The sequence below is a fragment of the Terrapene carolina genome, unplaced genomic scaffold (assembly GCF_002925995.2).
Source record: "Terrapene carolina triunguis isolate 2854851 unplaced genomic scaffold, T_m_triunguis-2.0 Scaffold131, whole genome shotgun sequence".
Classification (NCBI taxonomy): domain Eukaryota; kingdom Metazoa; phylum Chordata; order Testudines; family Emydidae; genus Terrapene; species Terrapene triunguis.
In genome coordinates, this window is record NW_020664482.1 from 35,571,627 (window position 1) to 35,595,686 (window position 24,060).

General features: G+C 45.7%; 1 protein-coding gene across 1 annotated transcript in view; it reads left to right on the forward strand.

The window, feature by feature from the left end:
• DIAPH2 (diaphanous related formin 2) overlaps positions 1-24,060 on the forward strand; it is an 887,225-nt gene that overhangs the window by 432,747 nt on the left and 430,418 nt on the right. Inside the window, exon 23 of the mRNA XM_024202840.2 lies at positions 15,682-15,811. Within this exon, the coding sequence (XP_024058608.1) occupies positions 15,682-15,811 (130 nt within the window). The remainder of the gene's footprint in view (positions 1-15,681; positions 15,812-24,060) is intronic.

Here is a 24,060-nt window from a genome sequence, read left to right on the forward strand (position 1 = left end):
TTTTTTTTTTGGTCTCTTATAACAGATTATCACAAATCAGTGGCCCTCTTCTCTGGCTGACGCTTCAAAAGGCTGTGTTTTTGCATAACCAGTGTTGGGAATTTTGCATTTATCAGCCTCTGCTGATTCTAGATTTCGTAGGAAACCCACCCCCCCAGTGAGCCAGGAACACACAAATACACATCACCTGTTTTGATACAAAGGTGTAGTATTTAGTATTAGCAAAGTGCTTCAGTTATGTCTAATCAATAGGTCTACATGCATGTACTTAAATATTTTCTGGGCTGCTGGCCATTACCTTAAAAAAAAAAAAAAGTATAACTTCTTGTTTACTTAAATACACTGGAAAAAATATGGTATTGCAAAATAAATTGGATACTTGCAAAAGCAAATCTTAAGTTTGTTCTCCATTCCAAATTCTATAGACAATGGGAGTTGTTGATGGGCAAAGGCAGCAGGATTGGGGCCTTTATGGAGAAACTCATTTAAAAATGAAATGATTATGAACATGTTCTGTTCAGGGCTGGCTCTGGCTTTTTCGCCGCCCCAGGCGAAAAAGCCTCCGGGGGGAGGGCAGCGAGCCCCGATGGTGGCTCCGCTCTCCCCCCGGGGGGCGAGAGCCGGGGGGGGCGGGCCCCGGCAGGGGCGGCCAGAGCGCCGGGGGGAGGGCGGCGAGCCCTGCTGTGGCCCCACTCTCCCCGGCGGCCGGAGCGCCGCGCCGCCGCCGCCCCCCTCCATGTGCCGCCCCAAGCACCAGCTTGGGTGCCTGGAGCCGGCCCTGGTTCTGTTGTGTTGTGTTCTGATAGATTCATGGTTCCAATATCTAGGTGAATAGTATCTTGAGAAGTGGGGAGAGGAGAATAGATTCTTGAGCTCTCAGTATGCAGTATTTAAAGGTTAAAACAAAAGGCAAATGTGATAAATATTTTTGAGTAGCATTACCTCAGAAAATGGCACCTTTTTCTTTATTGTTGACCCATATATTAATATGTACTTTTGTAAATCTTAAATTACATACAACCCTGATTTATGGACATTAATGCAACAGTCTTACTCTGTTTTATTGAATAGAAAAAGGTTTTGATTTGTTAGCGCTTAAATATTGCCCTGTGGTTATACTTAAGTAGATGTTTCTCTAACCCTCCTTTGCCGGGCGCCCATTTTTATTTTATGTATCTATATGTACAGAACCATCACATTTTTCTTCTGTCATGTTCAGGAATTATTTTTTCTTGTTTTTGCAATCATCCTTTTTGGGTAGGGTTGCCAATTTTGGTTGGACATATTCCTGGAGGTTTCATCACATGACGTAATGTTTAATTAAAGATTAATCTTAATCTTTAATTCCTTCAGACTCCAGGACAATCCTGGAGGGCAACCCTAATTTTGGTCTCAGGTTTTATTATATTTGTCATCTAATCCCAAACATTGACACAATCATGACTAGCTTTGTACAAGTTTAAACTGCTGGAGATTTGACTGAGAAGGCTAGGGCCCTAATCCTGCAAACACTTAGGCATGTGCGTATCTTTAGTAATGCAAGTGGTTCCATAGAGTCAGTGAGATTAGTAATGTAAATCAATTTATACATTGAGTAGTTGCAGAATTGAGGCCTACATTATTTAGGAGTTAGTTTAAAGATAAACTGCAATGCTTCAACAAAAGCTGTCCTAAACTCAGAAATAGCTTTTGGTGTGTTTTTTGATCCTTTCCTACCTCTACAGAAAAATTCTGTGTAACTCGTCCTCAATCAGTTGTCTATAGAGAACTGGTTGTTCATATGGTGTTAACTCTCCTCTTTTGTCTACAGCTGTTGCATAGACTCTTCACTGCAAATTTTGAAAGAATTTAGGAAGATGAAGCCTTAACAGCCTCTACTGGGGCCACTGCTACATAGTAGGAAGAGAAAAAAAATAGAACCCTCTTCAAAGAGGTGCACGTCATCACCAGAAGAGTAGTACTTTATGTCTAGGAGAGCAGGAAGAGAAGTGGACAGTGTATCTATGGGGTAGGGAAGAAATCACGAAGCATTTGGAGGGGAAGAGTGGGGAATGTGACACAGAAGGAAATGAAGAGCAAACTTTTCAATTTGTTTTGAATATCATAAGAGTTTGCTCTTCGTTTCCTTCTCTCTGTCACATTTCCTCCTCTTCCCCTGCAAATGATGCCCTGCATCTTGGTTCTTCCCTATTCCTCTATGAAATTCTATAGATAGGTTTACAAATTCTTTAGAAAGAATATTGTTTGATGTGTAAGTTATTAAGTTGTGTGATGTGTTTTACTCACACAGGCCATGAAAGGATTAATATGGGCCTGAAAGGCCAGTTAACCTGCCTCCTTATATCAGGAGAGCTACAGGCCTAATTAGAAATAAAGCCCAGCTGCAAGAGACCAGGGCTTGTTTCCCTAAAGAGTTGGGTAAGAGGAAAGAGTTAGGTAGAGGAAAAACAAAAAAATGGAGGAGAGGACGTGTGGAGTTACCTCTGTCTCTGAGAAGCAGCCTGAAGGAAGGCTGAGAAAGAGGAAGGAGATAAGACCAGACATGCTTTACCAGGGTTGAACTGGAGGACAAGCTGAATGTGTGAGGAGTAGTGGGCCTGTGTAATGAAGCTGCCTCTGGTGAGACACAATTGAAAATATCAATTCAGGACAAATTGCTTAGAGCAGGACAGTTACAGCTCAAGGCTGGGTTTCCTTTACTATTAAGGAACACCAAACCAGCCAAACAGAGGACTTCGGTCTCACCCCACTGGCTAACCAGAAGTCATACAATCAATTCCCTCAGACACTCCAGTTTTTCAGTATCACCACCAGCGCCACTCCTTATGGGGATGAATGGTTATGGAAACCAATACCCCAGTAAAAGAAAAAAGGTTCTGCCGATCCCAAAGGACCAAGCCCCAGACCAATATACCAGTCAGATCTTACCCACAAATCACACTGTTGCCAATTCTTTAGAATCTAAACGTTTATTCATAAAAAGAAAGAAAAATATAGATGAGAGCTAAAATTGGTCAAAGTAATCAATTACATATGGCAAAGTTCTTGGTTCAGGCTTGTAGCAGTGATGGAATAAGCCACAGGTTCAAATCAAGTCTCTGGAGTACAGCCACAGCTTGGATGGGTCATTCAGTCCTTTGTTCAGAGCTTCAGTTTGTAGCAAAGTTCCTCCAGAGGTAAGAAGCAGGATTGAAGACAAAATGGAGGGGTTTCCAGGGTCTTTTATATCCTCTGCTATGTGTTCTTACTGTGGAAAATCACAGCAGCAAAGTGGAGTTTGGAGTCACATGGGCAAGTCACATGCCCATGCATGACTCAGTTTTTTACAGGTAGAGCAGCCATTGCTCACATGCTACCTTGAACGTTCCCGGGGAGGCGCCTCGTATGTGGAATGGAGTCTCCCAAGGTCCATTGTTAGTTAAGTGTTTTTTGATTGGGCACTTAATCTGAAGAGTCCCTTCTCAATAAGCTGTCCAAATGCTTCACTGGTGCTACTTAGAATCAAACACATTGAGATACAAGTACATAGCTAATATTCCTAACTTCAAATACTAAACTGATACACACATACAGACAGCGTAATCATAACCAGCAAATTACAACCTTTTCATAGACAACTTTTTGACCTCTTTTGTACAAGTTTTTGTGCAATTATAGGACCTTGGTTGCAACAATAATCTATACGGTCGCAGTTCATGTCAATAACATTGCAGCCAGTCCCTGGATTGTTGTGTGGATTGAGGCATGCAAGGACAGCCTAAAGCACCAGAGGCATGCTTCCGACAGAATGGTTGCCAGCTGTGAGACAGTTTGGGCTGAAGATGTAGTTGTGCTTATATTTTTGTTGGATTTTTGGTATAAAACTCTGAGGCCACAGAAGGGGCTGAACACTGTATAGTGGTCTGGCTAGAGGGCCAGATCACTCCTATGTTGAGCGTAGTCCAAAAGAATGTGGGGGAAACTGAGGTAAAAGGTGCTTCAATGATAAATCCAGCCAGACGGGGGCATGTTGAGTCAGCAACCTTGCTACAAGTTGTGTAGAGAAAATTCTATAAAACACATTTGTTTTCATCCCTATTCAATTTTATAGTCTCTCTCGCCATCCTCCACCCCCACCCACCTATCCCTGTCAGGCATTTAGGATAGAGAAGTTTTAAGTTACTTTACTTTTAGAAAGTTTTCTCTTTTATTAAATCCTTTGACAGCTCTCGGTTTACTAAAGACATTTTACATAAACATTTACATAAGCACTGATAGTTGAAGTGGCATGCAAACCATGTACTTATCTCCCAGTCTCCCATATTTATGTAGTTGGATGAAGAACAGACATTTAGTAGCAAAGAATATTTGAAAAACCAAGTTCATTTAAAGAGATACAGCCAACTAGAAATCTAGTCAATTAAATAGATATAGATATAATACATACAAACACACTTTATAGTGCTGAACTTGCCATTTTGTCTGTTTTTGAAATCATGGTTCCATTTTTTTTTGTTAAAGCTCCCCCTTGCTGATGTGTAAAAGATGCACATAAATGTATGGGAAAGTGACTGACCATGTAGGGGAAACAGTGAAACTTACTATTCGTAAGTGCTGTCAAATGTACAAAGTAAAAATATCTAGTGCTTTGGATAGTTTATCTTCAGTCTTTTAGTGGCAGTATTTTTAGGTGTAATTTGTAACAATGGTAGGTAAAACTTTTTCAGAATGACGTTTGCTTTTCAAGTTGACATTTACTTCAACCTCTATGATCCTAAATAGCCAAACCAAAAAGCAGATCCTCCAAAGCTTTTTACAAATGGCTGTGGAGCGATGTATGGCTTCAGAACTCAACCAGAATGTTACGCATAAAGGAAGATTGTGATAGATTTCTCTCTTTCTGAGGCATAGACCTGAAAATCAGAGAGTTCAGAAACTAGATGATTGGTATGTCCATGCCACAAGTTTTATGTTTTGTATGTATGAGATTTTAAATCACTCACATTGTTAACAATGTATCTATTAGTATTGATTTTCCAATTTTGTCCTTTTCCATTCAACTGAAAGTTGTTCTTAATAAATTCCTAGTGAGCATTGTGTTTCTGTATTGAAATTTATCAATTATACTATGCACACAGATATCTCTCTCATAAATCTGAGCAAATCTGAGTAAATTTAAACTTGATAGCATTTAACCAGCAACTTCTTCTTTAGCTATAGATGAACTGGGAAAAACTGAACGAAACTAGAACTGCATTAAATTAGTAAAGTGCATTGCAAGCCCTATATACACAGGTGTTGCTGTGTTAAAATTTTAATGCTCTTGCACCATTTCATAAAGTTATTAAAGATGAGGGAGATAGAATTAATCTTATTACATTAGGAGATCAGTTACTTACTGGCCAAATGAAAATTACAATTAAAATTGCAATATGTTGTATTAATTGGTGGTATATTAGCAGTTCCGATAGTGTAGTATCACTTCCATTCTTTAATTTTTTAATAATTTAATGATTAAGACTGACACATTTGCATAACTTTAAAAAATATTTCCAAACTGTATTTATTTAAATGCATACTAAACTTAGTCTCACTTTTATTACTTTCAGTTTAATGCATTTAAAACAACACTTACACTGTAAGCATTTCTGCCAAATTGCATGCTAATGTGGGAGAAAGGGAGACTGGAATGACCAATCCTGATTGTGTTTGAGCATGAAGCAGAGTGGATTTGAATAGGATTCTTGCTTACTGCCTGGGGTCTAGGTGCAGAGCTCTTTGGAAAACAAGGACCTTATGTAAATGAATCCCCCCCCCCCCACACACACACACACAATGAAGACTTCCAAGATTTCCCTTTATCCCTGGATTTTGCCCATGGGGGGCAGTATGTGTGATATTTTTATCATGAAATAATGAAAGACTTACTAAGGAAACTGCATACAAAGAAGTACATTAAAAGATAATGTTAAGGCTGCAAGGTAGAAAATGCCTGAATTAAAGCTCAATGTGTTACCTTAATTTGATCTTCTTGGGAATACACTTTATTAGAGGTTTAATTACACGATCATATATTATTTATTCTACAAGAGTCATGCTCTATTTAAAAAGAACAGGAGTACTTGTGGCACCTTAGAGACTAACAAATTTATTAGAGCATAAGCTTTCGTGGGCTACAGCCCACTTCTTCGGATGCATATAGAATGGAACATATATTGAGGAGATATATATACACACATACAGAGAGCATGAACAGGTGGGAGTTGTCTTACCAACTCTGAGAGGCCAATTAAGTAAGTGGAAAAAAAACACGTTTGAAGTGATCATCAGGATAGCCCAGTACAGACAGTTTGATAAGAAGTGTGAGAATACTTGCAAGGGGAGATAGATTCAATGTTTGTAATGGTTCAGCCATTCCCAGTCCTTATTCAATCCTAAGTTGATTGTATCTAGTTTGCATATCAATTCCAGCTCAGCAGTCTCTCGTTGGAGTCTGTTTTTGAAGTTTTTCTGTTGTAAGATAGCCACCCGCAGGTCTGTCATTGAATGACCAGACAGGTTAAAGTGTTCTCCCACTGGTTTTTGAGTATTATGATTCCTGATGTCAGATTTGTGTCCATTAATTCTTTTGCGTAGAGACTGTCCGGTTTGGCCAATGTACATGGCAGAGGGGCATTGCTGGCACATGATGGCATATATCACATTGGTAGATGTGCAGGTGAACGAGCCCCTGATGGTATGGCTGATGTGATTAGGTCCTATGATGATGTCACTTGAATAGATATGTGGCCAGAGTTGGCATCGGGCTTTGTTACAAGGATAGGTTCCTGGGTCAGTGTTTTTGTTCAGTGATGTGTGGTTGCTGGTGAGTATTTGCTTTAGGTTGGGGGGTTGTCTGTAAACGAGGACAGGTCTGTCTCCCAAGATCTGTGAGAGTGAGGGATCATCTTTCAGGATAGGTTGTAGAGCTTTGATGATGCGCTGGAGAGGTTTTAGTTGGGGGCTGAAGGTGACAGCTAGTGGTGTTCTGTTATTTTCTTTGTTGGGCCTGTCTTGTAGGAGGTGACTTCTGGGTACCCGTCTGGCGCTGTCAATCTGTTTTTTCACTTCAGCAGGTGGGTATTGTAGTTTTAAGAATGCTTGATAGAGATCTTGTAGGTGCTTGTCTCTGTCTGAGGGTGGAGCAAATGCGGTTATATCTTAGAGCTTGGCTGTAGACAATGGATCGTGTGGTGTGTCCTGGATGGAAGCTGGAGGCATGTAGGTAAGTATAGCGGTCAGTAGGTTTCCGGTATAGGATGGTATTTATGTGACCATCGCTTATTAGCACAGTAGTTTCCAGGAAATGGACCGCTTGTGTGGATTGATCTAGGCTGAGGTTGATGGTGGGATGGAAATTATTGAAATCATGGTGGAATTCCTCAAGGGCTTCTTTTCCATGGGTCCAGATGATGAAGATGTCATCAATGTAGCGCAAGTAGAGTAGGGGCGTTAGGGTATGCTCTATTTAGTGCATAGTCTAATGATGAATAAAGTAGAAAGTTGCAAGAACAGAAAGGATGTTTTCTTGTGTTAAAGACACTGGGCTGGAACACAATAGAGGCATGTTCTATTCTTGGCTTTGCCACAGACCATCTATATGATAGTGGGCAGCACTATTACAATGCACCTATGCAACAAGGCTAATTTAAGGTTGCCAAGGCAACCTTAGTTCTGGCTTTCACTTACTTCTGAGTGCTTGACTTAGCAACCTTCACTTTCTGTTAAGTCATTTTTGCATGCAATTTCCTGCATCTCTCTAAAAAGGAATTAAAAAACAAACCCCAAAACCATAATTACCCCTACATGGACTATCAGCAGAGTTGGAACCCAGAATGTTTAGGCTAAAAGAATAATTGGTAGCAGGTACTATGGTGTTACTCTCTGTGGATGATTAAGTTTAAGGCCAGAAGGGACCGCCAGATTATCAGGTCTGACCTCCTGTATATCACAGGCCACCAACACCACCCAGCACCCATACACTAAACCCAACTACTAAAATTAGACGAAAGGATTATAGACCACAGGTGAATAGGCTATTCAGAGAACAGGAGACACTGAGGTGCCCCACTGCCCGGAGTAGGGTTGCCAACTTTCTACTCTCAAAAAATCAAACACATTTGCCCTGCCCCACCCCTCCTCCGAGACTCCGTCCCCCACTCACTTCATGCCCTCCTCCCTCTGTCGCTCGCTCTCCCCACCCTCAATGAGTCACTCATTTTCACCAGGCTGGCTCAGGGTGCAGGAAGGGGTGATGGCTCCAGCTGGGGGTGCAGGTTCTGGGTGGGGCTGGGGATGAGGGATTTGGGGTGCAGGTGGAGGGTAGGGCAGGGGGGTTGGGTGCGGAAGGGGGTGAGGGCTCTGTCTGAGCGTGCAGGCTCTGGGGTGGGGCTGAGATGAGGAGTTTGGGGTGCAGGAGAGTGCTCCGGGCTGGGACTGAGTGGTCTGGAGGGCGGGAGGGGGATCAGGGCTGGGGCAGGGGGTTGGGGCACGGGAAGGGTTAGGGGTGCAGGCTCCGGGTGGCGCTTATCTCAGGCGGCTCCCAGGAGCAGCGGCATGTCCCCTCTCTGGTTCCTAAGCAGGGGCCAGGCTGCTCTGCGCATTGCTCTGTCCACAGGCACCACCCCTGCGGCTCCCATTGGCCACAGTTCCCAGCCAATGGGGGCTGCGGAACTGGCGCTTGGGGCGGGTACAGCGTGCGGAGCCCCCTGGCTGCCCCTACTCATAGGAGCCGAATGGGGGACGTGCCGCTGCTTCTGGGAGCCATGCGGTCACAGGGCAGGCAGGGAGCCTGCCTTAGCCTCACTGTGCTGCCAACCGGACTTTTAACGGCCCGGTCAGCAGTGGTGACTGGAGTCGCCAGGGTCCCTTTTCGACTGGGCGTTTTGGTCGAAAACCAGACACCTGGCAACCCTAGCCCAGAGGCATCCATTAGAGAGGATGCAACACACTTTGCCAGTTTTGTGCTCAGCTTTTTTTTATGCAGCATCAGTATTTTGAGAATTGGCTATCATGGTTTCTCTTCCTGGTTATGGAAGGGAGTGTTCAGAATGCATTCAGAAAGGGAAAGGAGTAATTAGGGGCTCCCCTTTATGAAGTGCAGCATACCACCTGTTCGATGAGCAAATGCTGCTAGCTAATGGTTTGCCTGCTGCTCCTCATCTGTTTTGGATGCATCCCTTGAGCTCCTAGAAATGCCTGGAGTAAAAACCTGGAGGACACTAATGAGGGCTGTGATAGCAGAGGGACAGTTCTTACTCCTGCCTACTCTGCTGCATGGCCACATAAGCCCTAAGAACAATTTGGCCGTAATGATGTGTTACTAAAGTGTGTTTTCATATGTTTTTTTTTTTTTTTTTTTTTTTACTTCCCTTAAAATAAGATCAGCTTTACTGAGCATATTTAAGTAGGTATTTATTCTAATGGTAATGTACTGTAAATCTGCCTTGAAGTTCTCTACAGTGAGAAGTGTAAAGGGAATGAGAAAAAAATAATCTTCTCATCTGTCACTATTTTCCTTGTCTATCATCTTTAAAAAAAAATCAATATTATATTTCAAATGTAGTTTTTATCTTACAGTCCAAATAAGACATTTCTCAGTTTGAGAAGACAGTGACTAAATCTCAGCTGTCCATGTTTTTTCAACAAATACCCAGCTGCTGAGAAAAACCCTTACATTGATTCTTGACTTACACGGTCTTTTCTCCATTCATTGGCTATTTAACATAATGCAGCATATGGCTCATTTTTAAACTTATTTGTTCATCTAAAACTTTCCTTATTTAGTGTCCATTTCATCCCTGTGCAAAAGGCCATCCCAAGATTGTGGTATGTCAGTGAGTGAACTTAATTTGTGCTTAGGTCTTGTGGCTTTATTGTGTGCAATGATTTCACCCTGAGAGCAGTTATAGTATGTCCAAAGAATCAGGCATGCTCATTCTGTGTTTGTGTGTGTGCGCGGTTGGGTGCAAGGCGCACAACCTACCTTAAATCTGAATCTTGGTAGGAGTACCAAAAGTAAGTGTTGTGTACCACAGACTTACAAAATACGAATCTCAAAGCGTTGTAACAGGGTTCGGCAACCTTTCAGAAGTGGTGTGCCGAGTCTTCATTTATTCACTCTAATTTAAGGTTTCGCGTGCCGGTAATACATTTTAACCTTTTTAGAAGGTCTCTCTCTATAAGTCTATAAACTATTGTTGTATGTAAAGTAAACAAGTTTTTTAAAATGTTTAAGAAGCTTCATTTAAAATTAAATTAAAATACAGATCTTATCAGTTTAGTGCAGTGGTTCTTAACCTGGGGTGCACGCATCCCCTGGGGCAGGGCCGCTGCAAGGATACTTTGCGCCCTAGATGAAACTTCCACCTCCCCCCCTCTTTGCACATTGGTTAATTGAGGGGCAAATCCCAACAAGCCTTTATAGACCCCAGGGGCCAGCCGTGCCCAGGGGCTGCTCCCCAGACCAGGTTCCCCCCTCCCCGCCCCCTGAACTCCCCTGGAGGGTGCCCAGCACCCCCACGAGCCCACCCCAACCCGGTGGGCCCCGCCCCGAGTCCACTCACTGGCTTTGCCGGGCTTGGGCCACTGCAGCAGTTCGGCAGGGAGAAGCCGCCTTCCGGAGGCACCAGAGAGCCAGAGTGTCCTGCTTGCGGCAGCAGTGAGCCCCAGCCATGGAGGAGCCAGCGCGGTGCAGGGGGGCAGCAGCCCTGCAAAGGTGGAGGCGCTGCTAGTGGGGAGCAGCTGTGCCCCCACCGTTCCTCCTGCCCAGGCTGCAGCCCGGCGCCCCCTCCCTGGTGGCTCCTGCAGGCTGCAGTGGATGCATGTGGGCGCCAGCCCCCATGTGCCCCCCGGCTCCTCCCTCGCCTAGGGTTACCATATTTCAACAATTCAAAGGGGGGGGGAGAGCCCCACCCCCATCCACTCCCTCCCACTTCCCACCCCCTGACTGCCCCCCTCAGAACCCCCACCCCCTGCTCCTTGTCCCCTGACTGCCCCCTCCTGGGACCCCTGCCCCTAACTGTCCCCCAGAACTTCACCCCCTACCTAAGCCTCCCTGTTCCTTGTCCCCTGACTGCCCCTCCTGAGACCCCCCCCCACCCTAACTGCCCCCCTAGGACCCTACCCCCTACCTGTCCCCTGACTGCCCCGACCCTTATCCACACCCCCACCCCCAGACAGACCCCCGGGACTCCCATGCCTCATCCAACCAGTCCCCGCCCTCTGACAGGATCCCCAGAACTCCCGACCCATCCAACCCTCCCCCTGCTCCCTGTCTGTCCCCCGGGACTCCCCTTACCATGCCCATGCCGGTCAGATGCTGGCTCCATGTGGAGGCAAAACAGGCTGCCGGGCTGCTGCTCGCGTAGCCCCTCCCCCGCAGAGTGCTGAGGCAGCGGAAGGGGGGGAGCTCTGGGAGGGGCGGTGGCGGTGGCGGTAGCCACACTTCCGGGAGCCGCAGAACCTGAGCCCGGTGAGAGGGGAGCCGGGGGGCGCGCCTGCCCAGGCTGCGGCCCAGTGCCCCCCCCAGGGGGGTTCCTGCAGTGGATGCATGCGGGTGGCGGTCCCCGTGCGCCCCCTGGCTCCCCCCTCGCCATGCTCGGGCTCTGCAGCCCCCAAGAGTGTGAGCTGCCTCCGCCACCCCTCCTGGACTAGGCTCAGGGCCCCGTGCCCTGGCAGCTCACACTTCCCGGAGCTGCAGAACCCGAGCGCGGTGAGGGGGGGACCCAGGGGCACGCCTGTCGCCGGTCTGGGGTCCCGGCCGCCGGCCCCGCTCAGCCTCCTGCTGGCCTGGGGTTCCGTTGCCGACCCCTGCATTATAACATGGTGAAATCAAAGCCAGTTTTTACTGGAACATTCAAAAAGTATCTCTCATCTATGATGATCAGTTCCCAGCCAAATTCCTACTTTGACTTTAAAACCATATATTACTAATATTGCACTAGAGCAATGAGATAAGGAGGTCATAGATTCGATTTTATTTAAACTCAGCTCAAAAATGGTTGTGCTATTTGTTTCTGATCAGGGGTCAAAAATCACTCTCTGGCAAAGACAAGAATTTCAGCCTAAGAGAAGAAAAGTTCTGAGACTGAAAACAGGCCTTAGAATGGAAACCATTAGGAAACTGCATGTTACTAATGTTCCAGTCATACTGATAATTACTTCTTTGTTCCAGTTCTTTCCTAGTTGTTTAGAAAATGCTTAATAAATTGTCACTGAAATTAAAGTACTGGTTTTTGTCTTAATGCTTTCCTGTTGCTGGTAACCAGTCGGATTACCTATAGTTAAGGCTACGATTTAGTCACGGAGGTTGTGGAAGTCCCAGAATTAGTGACTTCCAGCGACCTCCATGACTTCAGTTTGTGGTGGTTGGGAGCTGCATGGTCCCTGCTGTCTATGGGGGCAGGGAGCTGCAGGGTACCCCCGGTGCCTCTGGTGGCCCCCTGGAGCTCCAAGCCAATGGGTGGTGGGGTACCCCACAGCTCCTGGCTGCCATGGGTGGTGGGGGAACACCAAGCTCCCGGAGCTCCAGGTGGCAGGATACCGTGCAGCCTCTGGCTGACATGGGAGGTGGGGGCACCCCACAGCTTCTGGCCCCCATGGGCAGCAGGGAATCCCTGGACCTGCAGGTGGCAGGGGTACCCTGCAGCCCCCAGCTTCTGCAGGCAGCTCCAAGCCCCTGTGTAGTTGCCCCACTTCCGGTGGTGTGGGGATCCGCACATCCCTATTTCGTTAGGGATATTTTTAGTAAAAGTCACAGACAGGTCACGGCTTCCATGACTTTTTCTTTTTTGCCCATGGCCTGTCTGTGACTTTTACTAAAAATATCCAAGACACAATCCTAGCTGTACCTCTGAAGCATAAAACAGAACACTGAAGATAATAGAGACAATGGCATAAATATACCCATTGTAGAATGCCAGTCATTCGAGTTCCACTCGGGATTAATTCACCCAAATTAGACGTTTTTCCTTTGTAGGACTTCAGGACTGAGTTTCATGTTGTTTTATTTTGTGGATCTTAACTTGTTAAATAGTAACAATTATAAAGGAAAACCCACCTGAAAATAATATTTGTTTGATATGTTCTTTGCTCTATTACCTAACTGTTATAAATGCCTTGAAGAAGGTCCATTAAATAAAGATATTATTTTGTGAGCCCAGTATACAGTGCAAAAGGCAAAGATTAACTTCATTAAATTAGTCTTTTCACTGTTTCCATCTGAGCAGCAGGAGTGCCTAGACAAGTAGATTTCACTGCATGCTTTCTTTTTTGCTGTCATTGGCAATCCTTAAATTATTTTCGGTCACCCCAATAACACTTAACAGAACTCAATTGATCAGCTTTGTGAAACACAGTACTGTCCAAGATTTTTAACAGTATGCGAATATAGGAAGGTGTTTAAGTAGTCCAGTAAAATACCAATACAGACTTAGTGTAATATTTAGTGCCACAGAACACAGCTCTGCTAGTCTGAAGGGAAGAGAAATTTTTGGCCATTTGAATTACCTCAATTTTACCTATTCTGTGGTGTTGCAACACAGAAAAATAAACCTTTCTTTTCTTGTTAAAGCCTTTGAAGAAATAATTAAACTTAGTTTACTTTTAAAATTTAGTAGCCAAGGAACTGAATTTAGGTTGTATTTTTTTTTTTTTAAAAAAATTAAAAAAAAAACACGTTTGTGTATATGGTGCAGTAATACATTAAGACCTGATTTATACTGCATACCATTACTGAACATTTTTGGTCTTTAATAACCAAATCAGTATGAATTAAATTGCTTTCTAATTGCCTAAACATCCTATATTTTTAAAAGCCTGTTTATGGAGTGTACTCATTCTTAACAGGGTAAATCCTTAAAGCTGAAAGGCCTGCATTAAAATGAATATCAATGGGGCAAGCCTGTCATCTGAGGATTATAGAATTATAACTTCTAACAATTTACAGAATAAGACAACAAACTGGAGATTTTGTGCACATATTTATGTATTCTTTTAAAATAAATCCTTGATTTCATTTGCAGGATATGCTGTAGCTTAGTCTGTATTAGACAAAGCACTAGATGTCAAGGTGGGTTAAAAAGCATTTACAAATTCATCTGTGATAGTAATGCTCATCTACAAAAAAAAGTCTCTGAAAATAGTTGTGTGCATTCTGTATCTGCATTATTCTGTGCTCTTAGTATCCTTGCAAGTAAGTAATAATTACATCCCCTATATCGGCCAAATCTAAAATAAATACACACAAACACAGTTGAGTTATACCTGCGTGGGTGGGATATGGAGAGACAAGGTAGGTGACATAATAACTTTCATTGGACCAACTTCTGGTGGTGAGAGAGACAAACTTTCAAGCTTACACAGAGCTAGCTCTTCTTCAGGTCTGAGAAGCGTACTCAGTGTGTCACAGCTAAATAGAAGGTGGAACAGACTGTGTAGCATAAATATTTGTAGTTGTATGTAGTGGTCAGAGGGTTATAGATTGTGAGACTTTTGTGAATGATGTTTTGTTTCTTGCATTTTTAGAGGAAGTAGATGCCACTTATGTTTTGCTTCCCTTTTCTTCACATTGTGGAGTTAACAAAATTTTGCCATCTGAAATGGAATCTTTCATTGTTGGGTGAAATACAGAAACTCTGAGCTGAGACTCAAATGCATCATCTGATGATTCCCTTGGATCCTTAAGGTTCTTCATTAGACACCCAAACACACACACGGGAATTAGCATGGGGGTTGGCCCCCAAATCAGGGGTTATCTGGAAATTTGGAGAGAGGCTATGTCCCCCACTTGTTCTCATGGAGTCTAAAGAATCCCCAGGAAGCTCCTGTAGAGACATTTCCATGGGAGAGCAGAAAGCATGATGAGATATTGATACTACTCCCTCTCTCATTCTCCTGCTAGCCAGCCAGTCTGCATCTCCTGGGCTTTTCACCTCTCTTTTTGCAGAAGAGGGTGGGGGCATTGGGAGGGGCCGTTTAGTTCTTAATTTCAAACGTTCTGTCAAAGACCAACCAAATAGGTTATGAAACACTAATATAATTCAACCTTGATTGATTGATTAATTATGTATTGGATTTTGCTTAAATGAGTAATTGGGATTTATGATGGGAAGAAGCTCCATTAACCTCCCCCTTGAGAGTTTAAAAAAGCAAACATGGATTAGGGGGCACTGTATCCCAGAATACATGCAGCAGAAGGATTGCTTTAGGAGTTGGAATTCATTTAGAAAGGTGAATTGAATAACTTATTCAATTTCTAACAATATTTTAACTTCTAGAGTGACAGTATTGCAACATTCAGTCCCCACCCCCCCCTTACTGTGGATCATCTCCACACTTCATACTGAGCATAACTGACATTGAAACGGATGTGCAAAACTACACCTCTCTGTATGCTAAAAAAAATTAAAGATTTATGAAGTTTGGATTTTATATGATCAACATTGTTTTAGAAACCACACCAAGTTTAATTTAAAAAGAAATGCTTTGGAGAATTGTAGCAATTGTTAATTTCATTCACAAGTTGGCAACATAGATAACTTTCACTAAAATCTGTAATTAAGGGAATTAAAATAAATCTGAAAGTAGATTTAAGAAAACAGCTTTATAAAGCTAAATAATATATTATTTCCTTATTTCTTTACTCTGCTCTCATCTTTGCAGATTAGAGATACTAAATCATCAGATCAAAAAACAACACTCTTGCATTTTCTGGTTGAAATCTGCGAAGAGAATTATCGAGACATCTTAAAATTCACAGATGAACTGGAGCACGTTGAGAGTGCAAGCAAAGGTAAGCATATAGATCAGATACCTAGAGTAGTTTTTCTGTATTGGTATGGAATGCTCTCAGGACATTTAATTTTAGATTGTAGGATTATGTAATCTCTAAACATTAATAATCCTCATGGATTTTTCTTCTTCCGGTTGTTTATTGACCTGGGAAAAGGTACAGGGAGTGGTTGCTTTGAAGTGGTGTGAGGTAACACAGCACATTACAGTGAAGTACTTTGAACTTCACACAAGGGGTTTTGTAACACCAGCATCCCAATAATGTTCAGCTCCCCATTAACGGTTTTAAAGATTTGCTTTATTGTTCACATCTATAATCACAACAATCACAATAATATAGTCAAATCTCCCTAAATCATTGTCTAATTCAAATTGCAAGGAAACCAAGACATCTTAATTTTAAGACAGGACAGATAGTCAAGTCTTCAGAAGTATAAAAATTCCTCAAATTAGTAGTCATTGGACATTTTGAAGGATTTTTGCATGACTGTTTGGATAGATGATGACTGGGGATTTGAAACCAAAATGCAGTTTTACTGGTCAGGTCTTTACCCATGTATTCATTCACATTGTCAGGTTTTTTATTCAGACAAATACTGCCTATGTTTTTGAATGCTAATGTTATTGACGAACAAGTAACAACAAAACACTTCAGTCTCTGCTCGGAGGTAACTACTATAATTGGTGTTACACATTTACAGATATTTTGTTCCATGTTACAAGTCTGTGATTTTTGATGCTATAATCAAGGAAACAATATGGGCTACAAAGACTTAGTACAGAGATTTTTTTTGTTGTATTTTGCATTGTTCAGTGTTATCAAATTAGTAAGTATCTGTGCTTCAAAAAGATACCAGAATACAAAAAGGCTGAGATTATGCGCTCTATCATTTTCCCAGTAAAACAGATAAAAATACAGGTCAATTGTCGTTTGTACAATTTATTTAATTAAGAAACAATTTCCACTGGAACGAAATAAAAAAAGCTCACATTTAGTCCAGCATCTTTAAACAATTTATCTTTACAAAACGTAAATGTTAGGTCACTTGCCTGGTTTTTAAATGGCAAAATTGTCCTGAAAGATCTCTTGCACCCTTTAAATACTAGGTCAAATTCTGAGGTGCTGTAATCAGTGGAAGTTTGCTTGAGGAAAAAACTGAGTGAGGAACTCAGAGCTTGACCCTTACTGAATCTGTCTTGTATGTTAATACCCAACATTATCATAATTTAACATGAAAACTATTCCAACCGTTAAATAAGGAGCATTTAAAATTGTAACCTGCCACTATGGGGCCCAATTGTGCAAACCTTTCTGCATTTATGTAATGTAACTCATATCTGTCAGTGCTGGTAAGAGTGGGCCATAACGTTGTGCTAAAAACAAATATTCGAGAAACCTTCATGAGGCTAAGTCTCAATGAATGTCATTTAGGTTTTTAATGTACTTTTGGAAATTTTACCCTTTATCCCAATGTTTGGCAGAGAATAAAAGCCACCTCTAATTCTTTTTCACACAGTAGGTATTGTACTGCCATCAATTAATATTGTTTTAAAGTTGCTTACAGTGGTGTCAAAAGTTTGATCTGTTTAAAGTGTGGGGAACAACTGTTTGTTTGCTTTTTTTTTTCTTATTTCAAATATCAATGTGGCAAATGTGGATAAACAGTGATGTATTAATGGTGACAATTGGTGAGCATGTACCTTTCTGGGCACTAGCACTGCTACACAGAATTAAAGATCCCAATTAAAATACTGATATCACAGTCATAGGGTCAGTTGTGCTTTAGACCTCTTTTAGTTCCTGTCAAGTACACAGGTTTTGCTACTTTCCCCCCTTATTGCCTTACAGTGGTAGACTGGATCTTTGGGCTGCAGCTTTTCTGTTTACCAGCTATGTTAACCCAACAGGCCCAACTCTCTTCACAGTGGTGTTCTGGCACCACTGCAGCACTGTGCTCTACACTCCTCCCCCACCATAGCTTGGGGGCAGGGTTAGAAAGCAGCCTTGGGGCAGGGCTCATTATAGTGACTCAAAAACAGCATCTTTAAACGAAGTATAATTTATTCATGGAAAGATACACAGTATGCAGAGTAAAAAGCCAATAAAGGCTTATGCTCATATTTCTCTTTGCCTAAACTTTAATCTTTCCTTGCAAGCTTTGGTACGTTCTGTTCAGTCCAACTACTTCCATCTCTGGGTTGGTGATAGAGAGCCTGTTTGCTGCAGTTTCTGTGTATCTTCCTCAGTGTGTCTCTGTCAGCCCCTAGAACAGCCGCTGACAACCCACTCAAGTTCCCCACCCCATCCCCTCACACTTCTTACATAGACCACCAGCATTACGATTTTAGTAACCCCTTGGATCCCAGGTTTCTGGAAAGAGAACTTGCCAGCCTGGTTGGAGTCAGGGAAGGTATTCCCCACTTCATAGTTACCATATTGTTTCCTTTAGTATCCTTGGTATCCTCTAGACTGTACCTTATCTTTTCCAATATTTTGTTCCCTTCCTTAACAGCCTTTTTTGATTGAATTCCTTGCAGTCAGGCAGAATAATAGCAAACTGGTAAAGTGAAGTGCCTAAAATATTTATAAAAAAATACACATAATTCCCTCGTTTGCCACAATAAGCAAAATAAAGCTAAACATAAAATATAGTGTGCCATGCCAAAAGCCCTCTGAAGTGTAAATGATCTGATCAGGTACACTCACAATAACAGTGCTTCTTCCATCTTTATTCTATTCTTTTGTTTACTTAAATTGGGTCTTGCACTGGTTAGTCTCAACATTTTCCTCCCCTCCCCCAATAAAATTGTTTATTCTTGTATGCATGTGTTAAATTTCAAGATAAAAATACTGCCTTTGTATGTTCATTGCCATATTAATACTTTGTTTAATTTCATTGTTATGGACGTGTGTGATCTTTGGTTCTTTCTTATATCTTATTAGTGCTGCCTGATAACTTAGTGTTTGGTGAATTTTATTATTGGCCATTCTGTCCCCTTTAAATATTTTTTGCCCTTAATTCTTGGCTGTACAATTTATCATACAGAGCTTCTTTAAAACCTGCATGAGACCAGATGTGCAGTCTCACTTTGAGTACAATCTCTACTACATTTGGAAATTGCCCAGTAGTTATTGATATCCATAGATCTCCAGTACCAATTTTGCCACACAATCACTGAATATGTTCAGCACTTAAAGGAAATAAGTAGTTAGTGGGGGTCAAGAGTTTGTTAAAGAGATGTGGGGTTTTTTATTCCCCCCTTCCGTGTTTCTTATGTTTTGGAAACAACTTCCCATGTTCTTTCTGGAGATACCATATTTATGCTGATTTTTGTTTGTTTTTAAATATGTGGCTGTTTATATAAGAGCTTGGCATCAGGTTTCTCCAAATATGTCATGTGTAAAACCCAAATTGTTAAATTTTCATTAGTGATTGTGTCTTACAAGAGTCTTAGCATTTTGTAAAGTATTGAAGGGTTATTATTAAAAAAAATGTACCATGGCCTTAAATATTAGTTCTTCTTCAAGTGATTGCTCATGTGTATTCCACAGTAGGTGTGCGTGCTCGCCACGTGCACCGGTGCCAGAAGTTTTTCCCTTAGCAGTACCCGTAGTGGGGGAGCCCCGCTGCGACCCCTGGAGTGGCGCCTCTATATTGTGCTATAAGGGGCGCTGCACGCTCCCCCCACCTTCAGTTCCTTCTTGCCGCCAGTGAAGGTAGTCGGAAATTTGTGCTCCAGCTTTGCTGTAGCGCCTCTAGCCTTAGTGGTACTATTCTTCGACTGTAGATATTTTCTCTAGTTAGTGGCCGGGCTCGGGGCATGCCCAGTGCCCCAAGCTTCAAGTCGTGCGACTCCTGTTCTCAATTCCATGCCCAGAAGCGATCCACACTCTGTGTCTTCGCTGTCTGGGCGAGACTCACATAAGTGAGTGTTGCAAAATTTGCAAATCGTTCAAGCCTCGGATGAAGCGTGAATGAGATATCCGTTTCTGGGCTCTACTCATGCAGTCGGCATTGGGCCCGGCACCGGTGCGCTGACCTGACCCGGCGCCAGGCATCGCGTCCTCAGTGCGGAGCGAGGGCCCATCGACCAGTTGGCACTGCTCCCCTGCTAAGAAGCAAGGGAAGACCCAGCGGCGCCGAGAAAAGGATGGGGTCAGGCCGGACCCGAGTTGTGTAGCCCACGATCCCCATCGGGACCTAGACCTCCGACTTGCGCTGAGCGGAGTAGTCTGGTCCCGTCCGCGCGTGCCTCTCCTCCGGTAAGGACACCGTCGACGCCGGAGGCAGCACAGGCAGTGTGTGACATCCTTGTCCTTCTGGTGCCGGGCGCGCCGCCTGAGTCGGGCCCCCGGTCCCGAGGCAAACCACCACTGGGCGCTCACCAACCATCTCCAGCCAGATCCGAGGTGGAGATGCCTGCCCGTTCCGAGGGGCCTTCCTGTAGTCCACGACAGACCTCTACTCCGTCGGCCAGGTCGCCTGAGAGCGGGTCTCTGGAGGCCTCCACTGCCCAGAGGGGCCGCAGGCACTGTGATAGAAGGCGTCGACGCTCCTCTTCCAGTCGGAGTGATAGGAGTAGTTCTCGACGCTGTCGGCACCGCCACTCATATTCGAGTGTTCGCCAAGACAGATGCCAGACTCGGAGCGCATCCCGACCGTCACTGGCACCGAGGTGCAGTACCCACGGTCGCCGAAGGGATTCCAGAGACAGTACCTCCGACATATATACATGTCGTTGTCGTCGAGGTCCAAATCCCGAGGTCGGCGCCGACATGGCCGGGACAGGTCCAGCCGCTCGTACGGCACCGTAAGTTCATCGGTGACCTCAGCCTCGGCTCCCTGCCATCCCTCGCCAGGCCGCATTGCCCCTCAAGAGCAAGTGGCTCTGCTACGACCCCATACGGGCCAGTGGCAAGGGGCGCCCTTGCAAGGACAGTGGTGCCAATGGGCACCGTGGCCCCAAGCACCCGCACCGGCGAGACCCCGTTCTGTGGCAGGGGCATCCCAGGTCCACTCGGCATCCCCATCTCGGCACCAAGATCAGTCCTCGGGCACCGAGCCACAGGCACCGCACCCGGCCCCGGACGCAGGGTTTGAGCTGACGGTACCGCCCGACGCCCTAGAGGCAGCACCAGTCGCCTCGTCGGCATCGGATGAGTCTATAGTGGTGCTCCCCCTGTCTCTCAGGAGGACTCTAAGGCTCATCAAGAACTTCTTAGACGGGTGGCCTTGAATCTCCAGCTCCAGGCTGAGGAGCTGGAGGAGCCATCGGACACTTTGTTTAATGTCTTGTCCTCCTCGACACCGGGCCGTGTGGCCTTGCCTCTTCACCAGGGGGTAGCCAATATTTCTACCGGACTTTGGCAGACCCTGGCTTCCCTGGCGCCCATTTCTAAGAAGGCGGAGCGGAAGTACTTCGTGCCAGCAAAGGGGCACCAGTACTTGTACACTCACCGAACCCCAAACTCGCTGGTGGTGGAATCCATTAACCATCGTGAGAGACATGGCCAGCCCACACCCACCCTCAAGGATAAAGACGCCAGGAGACGAGACACCTTTGGGAAAAAGGTTTATTCATCAGCAAGCTTCCAGCTCAGGATGGTGAACCACCAAGCGCTGCTGAGCCGGTATGATTTTAACTTGTGGGGGTGTCTGCCGAAATTCAAGCCTCTTCTCCAAGACAAGGACAGAGCCTTAGTCGATGAGGGTGCGGCGGCGGCGAAAGCAGCTCTTCAAGCGGCTTCGGATGCGGTGGACACAGTGGCCCGTTCGATGGCCTCGGCTATTTCCATGCGAAGGGTGTCATGCCTCTCACTCTCCGGGCTGCCCGCGGAATCCCAGTCCCTCATGCAGGACCTGCTCTTCGACGGGAAAGCCCTGTTTGCGGACCAAACAGACACTCGTCTGCATGGGATGAAAGACTCCCACACCACCCTGCAGACCCTAGGCCTGTATGTCCCGCCACCCAAGGACAAACCCAGGCTTCAGACCTTGGCTCCCCCAGTTAGGGGCAGATACGAGCCCCCGCCTAAGAGGCTGAGGGAGCAGAGGCGTCGATCCCAGCGCCAGTCCCGTTCGGCCCCATGACCTGGCCCCTCGAAGGGCAAGAGGCAGGGGAAGAGGCGTTTTTGACTCTTTGCGGGGGGCCACTGGGCCTGTTGCCTTGGAAGCCCCCCAGTTAATAAAGTTGGTGTTTGGCAACCGTTTACCGGCCTTCCGAGTGCAATGGTCCCGTATAACTTCGGACCGGTGGGTCCTCAGTACCATCTCCAAGGGGTACATATTGCAGTTTGCCTCGCCCCCTCCCCACCATCCTCTGTCCCGGGAGGTCCCTGGAGACCCGGAGCACATCCTCCTTCTAAACCAGGAGGTAGCGCACCTCCTCACCCTGGGCGCGGTGGAGAGGGTACCTTGGGAATTCCAGGGCAAGGGGTTTTTCTCCCGGTATTTCCTGATCCCGAAGGTGAAAGGCGGGCTCAGGCCCATCCTCGACCTGCGGTATCTCAACCAGTTTCTGGTCCGTTGCAAGTTCCGTATGGTGTCCCTGTTCTCTATTATTCTGTCCCTAGACCCGGGGGATTGGTTCGCGGCCCTGGACCTCCAGGATGCGGACTTCCATATGCATATTTTCGAGGGTCACAGGCGCTTCCTCAGTTTCCTGGTGGGGCACGACTACTACCAGTTTACGGTCCTTCCCTTTGGCCTCTCTACGGCCCCCAGGGTTTTTACAAAATGCATGGCAGTGGTGGCAGCCCACCTCAGGCGGAACGGGCTGCAAATCTTTCCCTACCTGGACAATTGGTTGCTCAAGGGCAAGTCTTGATCCCAGGTACAGGCTCAGGTGGAATTCCTCCTGGCCACTTGCAACAGTCTAGGCCTAGTGGTAAACAACGACAAATCCACGTTAGTCCCGGCTCAGCACATACACTTCATAGGGGCGCTGTTAGACTCGGTAGTGGCCACGGCCTCTCTCTCCCGAGACAGGTTCGAGACGCTCAAAGGTCTCATAGCTTCAGTCACGGCCTTCCCCGTGACCACGGCAGCGTGTGCCTTCAACTCTTAGGCCATATGACAGCATGCACCTCGGTGATGCGGCATGCCAGACTCAGGATGCGGCCCCTTCAACTTTGGTTGGCCTCCCAATACTCCCAAGCCAGGGACGGCCTGGACAAGGTCGTCCCGCTTCCACCCGCGGTGGTGGCTGATCTGCAGTGGTGATCCCTCCTGAGCAATATGTTGCAAGGGATCCCCTTCCGAGAGGCCCCTCCCTCGATACATCTGGTGTTGGACGCCTCAGACCTGGGGTGGGGAGCCCACGTGGGGAGCTTCCAGACCCAGGGCAGATGGTCGACCTTGGACTTGTCCCTGCACATAAATGTCAGGGACCTCAGGGCGGTGCGCCTGGCCTGTATAGCCTTCCACCGGTATCTGCGGGGGAAGATGGTCAGAATCCTCACGGACAATACGACCGCGATGTATTACATCAACAGGCAAGGGGGCACGAGGTCCTCGGCCTTGTGCCAGGAAGCCCTAGACCTGTGGGAGTTCTGTATAGCCCACAACATCTCCTTGAGGACCTTTCACCTACCCGGCACGCGCAATACGCGAGTTGATCGCCTGAGCAGGGTTTTCTCCCAACAGCACAAGTGGTCACTCCCCAGGGAGGTTGCCAGGCAGCTCTTCCTAGAGTGGGGCACTCCCCAGGTGGACCAGAATCGCTCTGCCCTCAGTTCTGCTCAAGGGCAGGAGGGGCGAAGGAGCGATATCGAACGTGTTCCTGATTCCATGGTCGGGCTGCCTGTTCTACGTCTTCTCGCCCGTCCCCTGATAAGCAAGGTCCTACAGAAAGTGAAGACAGACGGGTGAAGGGTTATCCTGATAGTGCCAGATTGGGCCCGTCAACATTGGTACGGGGCCCTCCTACAATTCCTAGTGGCCCCTCCGCGCAGACTACCGCTCCGACCGGCTCTCCTCTCACAGGAAAGGATCCCTTCTCCACCCCAACCTGGCCGCGCTTCACTTGACAGCGTGGCTGTTCCATGGCTAGACGAGGAAGAGGGGAGGTGTCTGAGGATGTTAGGCAAGTCCTGCTGGAGAGCAGGAAGCCGTCCATACGACGAACCTACCTGGCCAAATGGTATTGGTTTTCCACGTGGGCGAGGGAGAGGGTCTCCTCCCCCCCATCTGCATCGCTCCAGCTCATCCTTGATTACCTACTGTTCCTTAGGACCCACGGGCTGGCGCT